General features: G+C 36.8%; 1 protein-coding gene across 1 annotated transcript; it reads left to right on the top strand.

The window, feature by feature from the left end:
* Positions 1–3,295: 3,295 nt before the first annotated feature.
* LOC112054192 (apolipoprotein D-like) lies at positions 3,296–6,366 on the top strand. Its single transcript, XM_024093885.2, has 4 exons — positions 3,296–3,481; positions 4,441–4,654; positions 5,545–5,643; positions 6,091–6,366. The coding sequence occupies exons 1-4, from the start codon at positions 3,365–3,367 to the stop codon at positions 6,309–6,311; spliced, it is 651 nt and encodes a 216-aa protein (XP_023949653.1). The 5' UTR covers positions 3,296–3,364; the 3' UTR covers positions 6,312–6,366.
* The last annotated feature ends 9,770 nt before the right edge of the window (positions 6,367–16,136 follow it).

The following is a 16,136-nucleotide window of genomic DNA, read 5'->3' as shown; positions in this document are numbered from 1 at the left end:
ATTCACAATATCAACAGCAACGAAGCAGACGTCGTGCTTCTGCTTCTCGTACTAGGGTTTAAAACAAAAGTTTATATAGCTTTATGTGTCGAAACTCAACCGAGGATTTTCTACTGCCTCCAAGCAGCTTTGCTGTGTCTCAGTCTGAAGGTAATGGCTATCAGTGTCATCATCATCATCATAATATCAGCCGATGGACGTCCACTACAGGACATAGGCTTTTAAACATCACGATCCTGAGCCACCTGCATCCAGCGAATTCCTGCGACTTGCTTGATTTTGTCAGTCCTCCTGGTAGTTGGTCGACCAACATAGCGTTTTCTAGTGTGTGGTCGCCAGTAGCTTCGCGACTCCATGAGGTATGTCAGTGACTTTGATTTTTCTGCGGATTCTCATTTCAGATTCGATCACGCAGAGATACTGCGGGCATAGCTCGTTCCATCGCCCACTGTGTGACTCTGAACCTTCTTATGAAGCCCATTTATATCGATGTAGCAATAGTAAAGGTGTCGTTACACCTTTACTCCCTTCCGCATGGACACAGGGCAGCACTTTATAGCAAATCTTCCTTGCATTCTCTGCAGCGCCGGATTAGCTATAAATATACTTAAATTAAAAAAATACAGAATATAGCTTTCTATTTGTGATTTCGGGTAAATAATGAACCTTCATTTTCAAATATGAAGGTCACTTTTCGGGGAATAAAAATAGGATTTTTTCAGCCTAAAAGGGGCCCCTGTTTAAATTTGCTACAGGCCCCGCGCTAGCTTAATCCGGCCCTGATTTTCTGCTGTATGTACGCGACGGTCCACTTCAGGTAGGATAACAGCTCGGTCCGTCAATGATAAAAAAAACCCAACAAGGCAGTTACCCATTCATTAAAATAAACAATTAAAAAAGTAAACAGCATAATAAATGCGCCACTGCGGTATTGTTTGAGCTGCATATTCATCAATCGCTGGCACCACGCCACCGCACGCGATGCAATCAAAATATAACTTTCGATGTAATATTTTATTCTTCAAAAAAAAACGTACTGTGTAATTTATTAGCGACGCGACTCAGTTATGCCTGAGTTGAACAGAATTGCAATTAAATATTTAATAATTGAAATTAAATGCCAAAATTTAACTTCTTGAATCTTCTTGAATTCTTGAATGAATATAATTTATAATTCTAAAATAAAGCATTGATAAGCTTGATCCCTTTTTATCTTCTGTGGTTCACTATTAACATTATGAGTATTTTAAATTAAGAAAGTCTGAAAGTGGCGCAAATGACAGAAAAATTGAGGAGTAAAAGGTTAGCTTAGACATGTAATGCGAAGGGAAGAAAGTCATATTACTGAAAAATGGTGAATTTGCAAGTGGGAGGACACAAGGAGAGAAGAAGGCTAAATAAAATAGTGAGGTTGAAGTGTGTTAGCGGATTATATGTGTGTTGATGAGTTGACGAGTAATAGAGACGAATGCAAATGATTGACATATACTCGGAGGTAATTATACTCTAATAATTAATCTAAAAAATAATAAGTGTGCCTCTGAGTAATTTTGCCCAACCCACTTACGAGTAACTTTATATGAGAAAGGAGATGATGACTATGGTTCATAAATAATCGTCGTCTATTTTAATCTCGACGCTACTACAATTGGTGATTGGTCAGCTTAAGATATTAAACCTTTTCTGTAATTTACATTTGTATTATACCTTTTTTATTCCAATTTTTTACTATCCTGAATATATGAAAAATTAATAAATTAAGGAAAGTGGTTTTTACCCTTAAAATATAAACAATAAGAGATATTGTTTTTCTTTTTTCTGAGAGCGAAATAACTCTGGGCATGTACTGATACTCGGACCTGGACTTCGAGGGACGTCCGGGAAGATTGTTCTGAAAAAAAAACAATAAAGTTATTATTTAATTTGGACATTCCCAAAATAGATCGTTGGTTTTTAAATATAAGTAAGGTAGCTTGTAGGTACATGTTCCAACTTCTACAATGTTGTATATTCATGTGAGATGAGGCGGTGTGGCAATCTTGTTATTAACATAATAGAATGTGGTATAAGTTGCTGGTATATCAAAGTTGTAGACAGGATGTTCTAATAAACGTAGACGCGTTACTCCGGTACTAAATTTATAATTTTGAAACAAGGTAATTGCTTACTTCTTGTGTTTAAAATTATATTATATTATCTCTCACTTACAGTAATAAATTGTTGATCGAGTAAAATGAATTTATGATAATAATATTATTTGTATAATGTAATGACCCATCTTAGTCATCTTAGTCTTAATGAAATACGAATCTCGGAATTTGAGATATCTAGCTAAGTATTTGTTTTTACTTGTATGTTGGTATGCTAAGCCTGGTAGGATATACACGTCCATTAAAATTTAAGGACCAAGGTTACAAAAACTGATTATTTGCAAATATATCATTTTCTATGGCGATTTTATTATCAATATTATAGACAACTTTTTTTAAATGCATTGAAATGGGTTGCGGTTGATGATGAGTTCGATGATTGATGTACCTATTTGATTTGTGTAAAAATAGTTTTGAGTTTAAGTATTATTTTATTCCGTCTATTTATACAACGTCACAGTGTTTGAGTAATTAGTTTCGGCAAAGTTGGTCCCCCGCTGGGCGTTGTATGCAGTTTAAGCAAGTAATTAACTCTATCTACTGTTTAACCGCAATTTCGAAAATATAATATGTGAAACTATTCCTTACTGCATTACCTACGGTGCATTCATATCAAATCATCATTACAATAATAATTAATGTAGGCATAGTGGCTTACTGCAGAGTGTAGGCTGTTTGTCTGTTTATTTTAATAAAATAAACAAACAAACAAAGGAAGTAGCTTTTACCATCAAGACACTTAAATGGAAGTGGGACGGCTCGAACGCCACGAGCATACTGAAGCCGACCGTATGACGAGCGCCTTATATCGCTAGTCGTTCCCGCCAACCGATCGCTACCCCTCTCTAACTCCCTACTCTTTACTGGAACAAGTCACGCCACCTAGCGTCGGCACGAGCCAACACGAGATCGAGCGACGTCATATCCGTCTCAGACTACTATTTCCTTCAATATACCTATATTAAACATATTTCTAAAAATTAATTATTACTGACTGAAACACTAAAACTAAGAAATTAAATTTATATTTATAAAAAAGTATAGACACCACCTATAGATTAGATTTATAATCTTTTCTTCAAGTGTACTCATGGTTAACAGCTGATTAGGACTAACGACTTCGGAGTAACAAATTGCATAGCAAACGCTCTAGTATTAAGTTTATACAAAATGGATTTATCTTTTTAAAAAGTGCAATATAAGAATTTTGAAAAATGTATTACATTATTTTATTATTGTGTATAATATCACCTTCTTATGGGCAGCTCGATGTGGACGTTCCCTGCAACTTTACAGACTTGATTTCTCGTGTTAATTATACTGCAGCCACTGTAAGTACATTTTGAAACCTTTGCTACGTAACATTAGCAACCCATGTTCGGCTCACTGTTGAGCTCGAGTCTAATCTCAGAAGGGGTTAGGTTAGAATTCTTCATGCGTATGCGGTTTATCACCCATTTTTAGGTTAACAAACTTAGGGCAAATGACTCTACCACCGGTTTAAAGAGCTCTGTTGAGGAGAGCCGGCAGTATACTCAATAGTTGCTATTTTAGAAAAACCTTTACAATGTTTATTTTCATTTCATGAAATAGTTAATTTCAAGATGAAAACCAATAGGTACAACTGCCTTTAAGCAATTTTGTCATTAACAAATTCGTCCATGTAGAATAAGGTTGGTGTAATAAATGTGTTTCTGGTCCATAACTGTCTTGGGGATCTTTCGATACTCAGAGTTTGATAAAATCCGTAGTAGTAGTAGACAAAACCAATATTTATATAACAACTAGCTGCCGCCGCGCTGTTTCACCTGCGTGGTTCTCGTTCCCGTAGGAATACGGGGATAATATATAGCCTGTAGTAGTGAAGTAGTGGTAGAATCTTTACAAATAGTCAACTGACGAAAAGTGCTTGTAAACTGAGCCTACTTGAAATAAATGAAATTCAAAATTTAAGTATTTTTTCAAATACTTGCAATGGCTGAAGGAGCAATGTGCGAGACACATAGGTCGAAGAGCCGATGGCCGTTGGGCTCCCAAGGTTCTGGAACGACTGCCCTGCACTAGAAAACGCAGTGTTGGTCCACTCCCCACTAGGTGGACTGACGACATCAAGGGAGCTGCAAGAATTCGCTGGATGCAGGCTCAAGATCGTGATGCTTGGAAGTCCCTAGAAAAAAGTCCTGCAGTGGACGTCAATCGGCTTATATGATGATGATGATGAAGTAGAAGAAGCAAGTAATTCAAGGCAAACAAGAAGCCAAATAGATATTCAGCCAAGTATCATTTTCAGATAGCAGGCAGATGGTATCAATCTGAAAGAATCCCGAACGAGTTCGAGTCTGGAGACTGTTCCACCGCCACCTTCACCGCTGTCATGTCGAATGGTCTCCCCAAAGCTCTGGAGTTCTCTAACAAGGAAGTGGTCAACGGGAGTCTTGTCCACCGAAACGCTACAGTTCATTTAAGTAGCACTTACTTTGGTGTATTGAACTTCACTTTTACCGGTAAGTATCGTTCTCTGCAGATTTTTATTTATTTGATACACCTATACAGGACATGTTATAAAAAAAGTACACATTAATCCTGTACAATATGTCCAGCCACTTACAGGTGTATACAGTTTGACATAAAAACATTTAGGGAAGCTGCAATTGCAAATAAGCAAAGTTATTTGCAATTGCACTAGCAAACGCTCTGTTTGTGTTAAGTTCTGTTTACAAAAGTCCCACAGAAACCAATTCAATTTAATTCAATTTATTTATTTGCAATTGTACAGTCATATTAGCTGGTATACAATAAATGTTGAAGTAGGTACATTATACAATTCGCTATATACTGGCATGCAAACCATATTTCTGGGATAAATAGTATATTTTATACTTTATTTTTACTTTTTATGTTTTCATCAATTCATCTGAATTGGTTGAGCGGACTAGTCGTAATATGGTTGCTTTCGCCGCCTAAAGGCAGACAGACTTACTTTCTAATTTTTAATATTAGTATAGATTTAATATGTTATTTGTATTGAATTAACAGTTACACACCTGACAAAAGTTTACTCCTAATAAGAAATTTCATAAAAATCAAAATGTAATAGTAATTTGAAGGCTTGATTTAATAAGACTCAATTAATTCAGTAAATTAATTAATTTGTTATTTATCATCATTATCATATGATGATATTTGATCACAATCTTTCTCATTATGATAATCAATGATTTAGCGTTCCGGTACGATGCCGTGTAGAAACCGAAAGGAGTGTGGATTTTCATCCTCCTCCTAACAAGTTAGCCCGCTTCCATCTTAGACTGCATCATCACGTACCATCAAGTGAGATTGTAGTCAAGGGTTAACTTGCAAAGAATAAAAAAAAAAATTCATGTATTTTTTGCAGACGGTAACTCGTACGACTACGTTATAGTACCAGTGACGCCGTATGAGTACGAGAGCATGGTGTTGTACAGTTGCCAAAACAATGGAAACGGAAGCTTAGGTAAGTCATATTCATTCGTAATGTGTTTTTGCACAGAACATAATATAAAGTGCAAAAGCTCACGAATAGATGAATACTCAAACAGGTTAATTTTCTCAAAAAACGCAAGATATCTCGTAAGCATTAGGTAAATTATGGTATGGAGCCGTGATAGTCGAGTGGATATGATTTCTGCCTCCATTTCCGGGAGGTGTGGGTTCAACTTTTCAATTGTGTGCATTTTAAGAATTTAAATATCACGTGTCTCAAACGGTGAAGTAATACATCGTGAGGAAACCTGCATACCAGAGAATTTTCTTAATTCTCTGCGTGTGTGAAGTCTGCCAGTCCGCATTGGGCCAGCGTGGTGGACTATTGGCCTAACCCCTCTCATTATGAGAAGAGACTCGAGCTTAGCAGTGAGCCGAATATGGATTCATAATGATTATTATAATAATTATTTTACAGTATGGGCATGGAAGATGAACAAGAACACTGTCCAGTCACCAGAAGCCAAGAACAAAACTGAGGAGCTCATCACTAGTATCGACAGTCTAACCAACGCTACGTGGAGGATCACTTCGTTTAGCGACACTTCTTGTAAACTTAACGGTGGATTGGCTGTAAATGCTGGAGTATATCTTGTCATAGCGCTATCATCATTATTTTTGATTAAAGGAATATGTTAATATGGATTGAATGCCCTAAGATGTGATCCTTATCCACAAATTTCTGGAGTGGAGACCGCGTACCAGCAAGCGCAATGTAGGACGCCCTCCAGCTAGATGGTCCAATGGATGGATGAGGAAGGCGTAGAATCGTGTGTGGTGATGCGCTTTCGGAAAGGCCTATGTCCAGCAAATGAAGGTCTTCTGATTTGTTAACATACCTACTATCCAAGTAAAACGCAATTTGTACGTCCCTACTATGCCCCTAGTAAATTCCTCGCTGCGAAGTTCTTTGACTAGGAGGTTATGGTTTTGATTTCGACTTCCTTAAAAAAAATCCAACCCAGAAATCGAATACACCACAAAAGAACAAGTAATCACACAATCTAACCTCTAAATCAGAAAGACCATACATCCAATAGTTACACCAATACCAAATACAACATCCAATATTGCCGAAAAAAACTCGTCAGTCAATAAAGTCCAATTTTCCGTGACGCAATTATTATCCAATCGCACGGAATTGCGTGTCGTGACCCGCGCGGTCGCAGGGGAAATCAGCACCTGTAGCCCACGGCTCAGGCCCTGCTGACCTATGCTTAAATCAGATTTAGATAAATTCCAATAAAACTATCAGATGTATTGGAAATTCAATTTATCTCGACTTCGATTAACATCGAAAGCTCGTTACTAGAACTACACTGTTTGTACATGTTTTTCATTGAAATAATTAATTTTTCAAGTCAAGAGACAATTTTAAGCTTCTAGGCAAGCTCGTTTTACCATATCGCTTACCATCAGGTGTGATTGTATTATAGCGTTAGCTTATAAATTATAACAAAAAAAAAAACAATTATTAGTAGCCTTTGCTAGGCTTAAGGTACAGTAACAGTAACAGTTAACAGTACCTGCTTTAAAATAGCATGCTAAGAACGTGCTAGTAGTATGCTTCCATCATAAGTTAAGATTTTCTAGCAATAAGCATGTTATTTTTAAGTATGCTCCTGAATTGCATGCTCAAAGCAAACATTCCAATTACACATGCTAATTTGTATCTATCGCTCTGTCTATAATATCGTGTTAGATAGGAAGAGATGAAGGTGAAGATTATACAGAATAGCAATGCTGATCGACTAGCATACTCAATGAGCAAACCTGTTCAGACGCGCTAAAAGCACGCCCCCATGCTCATTATTAGCAATGTTGCTATACACATGCTAATAAGTAGCAACTAATCAATAGTAGCATGCTTTCGTGCTTGAAATGAGCATGTGTAACAGTAGCTTTATCTTTTTTTTAATAAATGACAAATTAGCACTTGTCTGTGGTCTCACCTGACTTTAAGTTTTCGATGCAGTCCACGTCACATAACATCAAGTGAGACCGCAATCACATTAACAATGGAATGGAATCCAATTAAATTTGAAACAAATAAATCTCCATGTTAATAAATGGGCCTATAAGATAAACGAAACAGGCTGTAGCAAAAATAAATAAAGCACCCTGTATAGCTAGGCCCTGATTTATGCGAAGTAATCAAGCCATAGAGGCGTGGTGGCGTGAAGTTATGGCCGTTCTATGGAAGTTACTCTTTTTAATAAGACTTAACTGGAAGAGCTATGACACTACAGCCACCTCACCTGACGGGAAGCGGTGGAGCGGCATTTTTTTCAATCTATACTAATATTATAAAGATGAAGAGTTTGTTTGTTTAATTAAACGCGCTAATCTCAGGAACTACTAGTCCGATTTGAAAAATTCTTTTAGCATTAGATAGCCTATTTATCGAGGAAGGCTATAAGCTATATTATCCCCATATTACTACGGGAACGGGAACCACGCTAGTAAAACAACGCGCGTTGTCATCTAGTTATTTATAATGCTGTCGTTGACGCAGTAAAAGTTAATACTAATATACCTATTTTTTTTATAATTATAGGCTAGGGGACTGTAATCAATATCTGATAATAAGCGATATGGTAGTTCGTGCTTGCCTAGAAGCCTAAAAGAGATGTCCGAAATTGGGCCTATTTTCTGAATGGTACAGAAATGAAAAATATACTAAAAATCTTGTATATTTTAGTAGATTACTCCATTGGAATCTTAGCTGAATTAATATTCGCTAACAGGGAAAATTAGCTGATTTCATTATTTTCACACCGATCGTAGTGATCTTCTTTGATGCGTATTTCACTGTTTAATCTTCAATTGTAGATACCCATATTGTAGGTGGTAAGGGAAACAAAAGTTGAAAGGGGACTTGGACTCATTAATACTTTCCATATATAAAAACTAAAACTTAATCTGTTAATAACAGAAATGTATGTGCAGAAATTGTTGATTTAAATAGTTGAGACAGACGCATTGTTACTTGTGATCAGGGGTGTGATTCCGCTACTTTATACTAGTCGATGTATTAAGCGACTATAACAAGTTTTATTACAATTTGAACTTTATTTCTATGGGATGCCATAAATAATATGTCACTAACAACGTTGCCATGGAAATCAACGATGTTACATCGCTGTAACTTAACAGAATACAGGGGCTGGTAAGATCGCTACAATTGCCAGCCCTGCAGTCACATAGAAGTGACATGATTCAGAGCGACGGACACACCGATAGAGGCGGCTCACAGGCGGGCCCTTTGATGTTCACACAAGCGTTCACTGCTGTTGTCTAGCCGGCGGCGTGTGCCGTTAAGCGTGCACAGACGCGCCGACACACCTGCCGATTGTCTTCTTCATCTTACTCTTTGTAATAGCAGTTACGCAGGTCTAATACTGTTAGCAAGAGTACCCTGTACCGCTTTGAACTTTTTGAATCTTTTTTGGTTGTCAATAAATAGATTGCCCATCCAATACTAGTTGTTGCTGTGTACAGTAACAATTTCTTAGATAAGACGAGCTTAACCATATCTGAATGCGTTTTAAAGCCTGGATGCATTTATTTAGGCTATCTTGTATGTTCATCATTGCAAAGTATGCAATTTACAAACAAAAGCTGCAAAAGTTTTTTCTTTGGATTTCCACAATATTTGAAACAAATGATAAATTTGTAAAATTCGATCGATTTGTAAAATGTAAGTTTTAATAAAAACCATGTTAGATTATAAAATGGCACAATTACACTAACTAATCCAACCTTCATTACCTGAAATATGGGTTTGAAATAACCATAAGTAATAAGAAATAATATTTATCAAAAAATTCGGTTTCATATTAAACTAGGAATAATATTGCACACCTACCTTAGAGAATAGTCTGCATGGTAGAGTTACATTTTCAAATCAGCTCCAACATGGTCGGGACTTGCGAACAACTGGCTAGTTGGGTCATCTACAGACGTTATAATAGAAGAACATAAGACTTTCATTGGCAGCTTATTCTCGACAAATAAATCGTCTCGAGACAGTAACAGACGGTACAGATGTTTACGGGAGAAATGTTATTGACAAAAGCGACATTTATTTTAAAAAGCCTTAGTTATGTTTACACCGACTCTACGTGCAGTGTAAACATTACAATGTTTGTTCTTTATATGTTCGGTAGATGTAGGCTTTGGATGTAGGTATGTTTGCACAGAAGCATTTGACAGGTCTAGTATTTTTTTAAGAATATTTTGATACCTAACTTGAAACCAGAACCTGCCAAGTATCTGTGAAAACGGCAAAAAATATTAAAAATATCTGTTGTACGGGAGCTTCTTTCAATAATATATTTTAGTGTGTTTTAAATAAAATAAATAAATGAAACAGGCAATAGTAATAAAGATTGCGACGAATTGATAACCACTTTTTTTTTAACTTTTTTTGAAGTCGGTTAAAAATTAATAAAGCACCCTGTATAGCTAGCTAGGCTCTGATTTGTGCGAAGTAATTAAGCCAAATACATGATTTGTATAATTTCCAACTATTTAACTCTATTTATTTATTCTCAATGTCAAGAGCCCAGTGAATGTGGACCCCTGTCTTCGATTCGGAGGGCGTAAGTTCAAACAACATCGTGAGGAAACCTGCATACCTGAAAACTTTCTTAATTCTCTACGTGTGTGAAGTCTGCCAATCCGCATTGAGCCAGCTTGGTGGACTATTGGCCTAACCCCTCTCATTCTGAGAGGAGACTCGTGTGTGAGTGAGCCGAATATGGGTTGCTAATGCAGAAAAGAATTTTCAACTTTAATTTGCCATAATAAAACATGGAGATGTAAGAGGCCAAGTGTCCACATCCGTAATGTCACCCTCTTAATGTCTAGCAACATTAAAAAAGGGGAGGAAATTAAAAGAGAGCTCAGCCCCGCTGCGGCGCGCAAACGAGCGGTTTTCAATTTAATTCCGTCGCCAATGAGAACATAAATCGTCGCGGTCGTTAGCTACCGCCTGTCGATCGGTGGCGTTTTTGGGACCCCTACTACGGGGACCATTTATTCGAAAATTGCATCAGTTTTTATCTATCTGTGGAAAATACGATAAAGTTTTCTAGTGAAACATCTTTAAAATTACGGTATCTGAAACGTTTGTAGCGTAACGATCGTCTTAACTAATAGTCACAAAACTAGTTATTACTAACTAACTGATGACGCGCGGTTTCACCCGCGTGGTTCCTGTTCCTCTAGGAATATGGGGATAATATATAGCCTATAGCCTTCCTCGATAAATAGGCTATCTAATACTGAAAGAATTTTTCAAATCGGACCAGTACTTCCTGAGACTAGCGCGTTCAATCAAACAAACAAACAAACAAACAAACTCTTCAGCTTTATAATATTAGTATAGATTAGTCATGGAAACATTACCTGGGCTTTGCGCTAAATGATCGAAAGTTTTAGCAAAAGCACTGGGAAATTGTTTTGAATGCCATGTCGAAGCGTTAAGTTACATGCGATCTGCGGTTTAAGTATTCGTTGGATTATGAATTAAAATAGGTCATTTATTTTCAATTCACTATCGGTGTTTTGTGTTTAAGCCATATATTATCAAAAGTAAGTAAGCTTTGCAATATTTTTTTGCTTCTTCCTACGTTTCTTCCTCTCACTAAACGTTTTTCTCATAAATTTCTAAGACAAAAAAGTGTGAAGTTTCCTTTCGGCTTCCATTCCCTGCTCTACTTTAAACACTTTCAAGATAAGAGTCATCATATTAGCCTAATAAAGGTCCCTCCTCACAGCTTTTACTATCATAAAAATTGTATATCATGAGGTTATAAGTTGATAGTTAGAGCGTTTAAATAAAAGCTTTTTAAAAAAAGTTTTTAGCTTTTATTTTTTAGTTATCGCTAGACTAGGTCTAGGACTAGGGCTAGGCCTAGGCTAGGTCTCTGAATCTGTTCATATTTTGAAGTTACTCTTTATAAGCCCTTTCATTTAATACCCATATTGTAGAAATGCATTATAATAACTATTCCGCCATCTTAGATTTAGAATGACGACATATAACATATCACGCATTGTCATCCAAACTTAACGTGTGTACAAAATTTCAGCTCAATCGGTTGAATATACTTCAAAATTGAGTTCAAAGAATCCACCGTAACATACATACATAGCAAGTAAAATAAAAGCTTTTAACTAATAGCGAATGGTTAAAAAATATCAACAGAACAAATATAACCAGACGAAATAGCAACCCTATGTAAATACTAAGACTTCAGCACAATGTGCAGTGCGGTGAGGTAGAACGGATGATAACTCGACCGCTCATTACACCGATCGGGCGCTACGTGGGGCGCCGCCACAGCCCGTAATTGCGAAGTTATGCTAGTTTGTGCTGCCGACCGCTGACGGTCTGACAATAGCTGGATTGTCTTCGCTTTCTAATGAAGTGGTCAGTGTACTACGGGTAAATGGATTTTTTTTTATTTTGTAGGGTAAAACACTATTCCTAGCTTGCTATAAAGGTTGGCATTTATGAGAGGCTGCCTCACAGATCTAATGGTGAATTTATTAGAGTATTAGAGTATATAATATGACACAGATGAGATAGAATAGAACTTCCAACTAATTAGAAGCATTCAAAATATAATTATTTAAACATGTAGCGATTCTCAAGGCACCATGGAGTTGAATTTTTTTTATTCATGTACATATTATTAGCAATTGTGAGCCCAGTTCACCTTTAGCTACGAGTGTTGGTGTCAGGTATGACATATAGTCAGGTATAGTCAGATAATCGGAGACTGTGGGTTCGAATCCGGTCCGGAATTTTTTGAAGAATTTTTCAAATCGAACCAGTAGTTCCGGAGATTAGCGCGTTCAACCAAACAAATAAACAAACTCTTCAGTTTTATAATATTACTATGAATTAGTATGGACGTAAGTTCTCTATTTACGCAATGAACTCTCTCCTTAACACGTAAGTAGGGACCGTTGGTAGTGGTTAGGTATATTACCTACTGGAGAGCGGAGGCTGCGGCGCGGTCGGTGATAAACAGGGTATCGATGCCTTTTTGATGAGGGTCCATGTTTTAGTGTCGCCCGCGGCCATAGCGCTATTTCTGAGCACGCTGGAGGCGGAGTTATAAAACTGACGATTGTTTATATTTTAATGATATGGAATTGATTTGAATGGTATTTTTTTATTGTTTACCTTTATTTATCTTTATTTACCTTTATTGTTAGACCTTGACTACAGTCTCACCTGATAGTAAGTGATGAAGCAATCTAAGATGGAAGCGGGCTAAATAAATAAATCCACCGCGCATACCACTGCGCCACGGAGGCCGTCAAAAAATCGGCTAGTAAAGAATATGAGCCTATTTTAAATTTTACCACCATAATGCCACATTATTTGTGAGTGACGACTTGATCTGACGGCCTCCGTGGCGCAGTGGTATGCGCGGTGGATTTACAAAACGGAGGTCCTGGGTTCGATCCCCGGCTGGGCAGATTGAGATTTTCTTAATTTGTCCAGGTCTGGCTGGTGGTAGGCTTCGGCCGTGGCTAGTTACCGCCCTACCGGCAAAAGACGTACTGCCAAGCGATTTAGCGTTCCGGTACGATGCCGTGTAGAAATCGAAAGGGGTGTGGATTTTCATCCTCCACCGAACAAGTTAGCCCGCTTCCATCTTAGACTGCATCATCACTTACCATCAGGTGAGATTGTAGTCAAGGGCTAACTTGTAAAGAATAAAAAAAAAACGTAGACTATATTTTCTCCTCGTTTTCTCACAAAAAGGAAAACTGCGCGGTAACCACGGTAAATATTACTTTCAGCTGAAAGTTGAAACTGATTTTTTACAAAAAACATAAATACCCAAACCGAGAAATAAGTACTTAAGTACTTTCGTTATTGAAGTCACTCGATTCTCGTAAAGGAATTCATTTTCATAATAGGATTATGTGCGGAACTCGAGAATCTCTCTGTATCACAAACATCAACTTTCTGCAGGAAAGTTACACAATTTATAAGAGTTTTAGAACAACTTTATAATGAAATGCAATAACAATAAAATATCACTGAGTCAACATTTAAAACTAAAGGTAAGATTTCATTTTTGTCTATTTTTTTAGTTCTTTTAATTCTTGGTTTTAATTTATGTTAATTTAATTTATGTCAAAATTTCAATGTATTATAGAAATAAATAAAGTCCTTCTTGACTTCCTCGTAACTTTTTTATTTGTTACGCGTTCAATTAAAGCTACTCGACCAAAAATACTTTCCCCACTACGAGCTGCGGATTTAAAGAAAAAGGAAAGAAAACTGAGCATTTCACAGAAAAAAACTGCACCAACGATGACCATCCTCAGAATGATGATGACTCTACAACGTACAATTGCACGTTTTAGAGACAACATCTTCTGAGGATGCTCCGGTTTCGGTGTAAAACGTAGGTATAGAGTATTTTGTCGGACCTGGGTGACGTTGTCGCATGGGTTCCGGCTTTTCGTGGAGGATAGCAAAATAAATAAATAATTATTTAATCATGAAGAACTTCCACAAAATAACCCCTGCTTCTATACAATATTCAATAGTCTATAACAATAGCTAAACCGCAGACAGACGGGCAGACAGTCATTGCGAAAGGGCACACTCCTTGTTGAGTACGGAACCCTTCAAATATTAACAAAATATTATAAAGAGAACAGAGTACAAAATACTCTTCAGCTTTTGTTAGGTAAAATAATAATTTACATTTTACATAATACAAAAGTACAAAATAGCATACCAGTAACTCATCTTGTTTCATTTTAATTAAACATTCCACAAACTACACTTTGTTGTTGAGTAAAAATTTCATAAAGCAATTCGAGCTTACGTACTATACGAGATTTTGTCTGGTCGGAGGCTTCGGCCGTGGCTAATTACTACCCTACCGGCAAAAACGTACTGCCAAGCGATTTAGCGTTCCGGTAAGATGTTGTGTAGAAACCGAAATTGATAGGGTTTTCATTCTACTCCTGACTACCATCAAGTGAGATTGTAGTCAAGGGCTAATTTGTAAAGAATAAAAAAAAAAAAAAAGTCGTATCTATAATTTCAAATCAATGGCACAAATGTAACGATTGGAGAAAATTATTAACCTTTTGCAAAAGTCAGCGAGTAAGTTCAGAAACAACTTCGCTAAGTATTCCTTTCAGTTCCATCATCTGCCACTAATGTCTTCCAAGTCGAAATTAACTTTTAGAAACGTTAGAGCGCGCCGGTAGTAATTAAATGTAACAAGAATCCACTTTGCTTTTGCCTACCAACTCGCGTCTAGTGATGCGCGGTGGGGGGATGCTAAAATCGACTATTTCTCAGAGAATTTCTAGTAAAATACTCGCTACCTTTGTAACAGTCACATTATAAAAATATTGGTATAGGCTAAATTATGGAAATGCTTTCTTGGTTAGTCCTCTTTTAGACAACGAATGCTTGTGTATTTTATAAAATTACTAACTGAAGCCGCGCGGTTTCACTCGCGTGGTTCCCGTTCCCGTAGGAATACGGGGATATTATATAGCCTATAGTCTTCCTCAATAAATAGGCTATCTAACACTGAAAGAATTTTTCATATTAGACCAGAAGGTCCTGAGATTAGCGCGTTCGATCAAACACACAAACAAACTCTTCAGCTTTATAATATTGCTATAGATTAAAAATTAAAAGAGAAAAATGAAGAACAGTAAGAAAAATGAAGAACAGTAAGTAACAAAAGAACACCTTATACTTGTTTGTATTTATTATTTGTTTGTTTATTTCGATTTATTACTCATTATGAGTAACTACGACGATAGTCCAACGCACAGGGAACAAGTCATTGCAAACCATATCCGGTTCCCTGTTGAGCACGAGTCTCCTCTTAGAATGAGGGGTTAGCCCTTCATCCACCACGCTGGCTAAATGTGGAATGGCAGACTTCATACAACATGACGGTTTCTTCAGCGTTCGAGATATCAAGTATATTTAATTTCTTATAATCCATATAACTTAAAAGTTGGAGTGAATTGAAGGCTGAGGTCATATCTACTACACGTCTCTCACCTCACCTCTTCGTGATAAATGAAATTTTGATCGAGTTGGAAATAATACCATGGATAAAATTGTAAAAGGATGAAACATATTGTTGACTAGTGCAGGTAAAACCCAAAAATATCGACTCTATAAATAACCATTTATCAATGCGATTCAACGGATAAAGGAAATCGAAACCGCGCATCACTACTGCAGGCTTCCCAACTTTTTCAATAATCACTTTTGAGGTTGAATATTAATCATCGAAGTTCTTAGTCTTTTTCGTACCTACTTACTTGATATAGTGACTCCGCACTAGATTAAACGTTTTTTGATCTGCTGACCTTACATCAATACATACCAAAATAAAAAATGTATGTGACTTCATACCATGATTTCTCAAGTCATCATCATCA

Source organism: Bicyclus anynana, chromosome 11 (assembly GCF_947172395.1).
Source record: "Bicyclus anynana chromosome 11, ilBicAnyn1.1, whole genome shotgun sequence".
In the NCBI taxonomy this organism is placed as follows: Eukaryota; Metazoa; Arthropoda; class Insecta; order Lepidoptera; family Nymphalidae; genus Bicyclus; species Bicyclus anynana.
The sequence above is the reverse complement of the archived record's forward strand: the minus strand, read 5'-3'. Positions and strand labels throughout refer to the sequence as shown.

Bases quoted from the DNA above. Each gene is read 5' to 3' on its own strand.
- LOC112054192 (XM_024093885.2), top strand. From the start codon at position 3,365: ATGTATTACATTATTTTATTATTGTGTATAATATCACCTTCTTATGGG. The intron at 3,482-4,440 runs GTAAGTACATTT...TATCATTTTCAG, and splicing joins TTAATTATACTGCAGCCACT to ATAGCAGGCAGATGGTATCA. The intron at 4,655-5,544 runs GTAAGTATCGTT...TATTTTTTGCAG, and splicing joins ATTGAACTTCACTTTTACCG to ACGGTAACTCGTACGACTAC.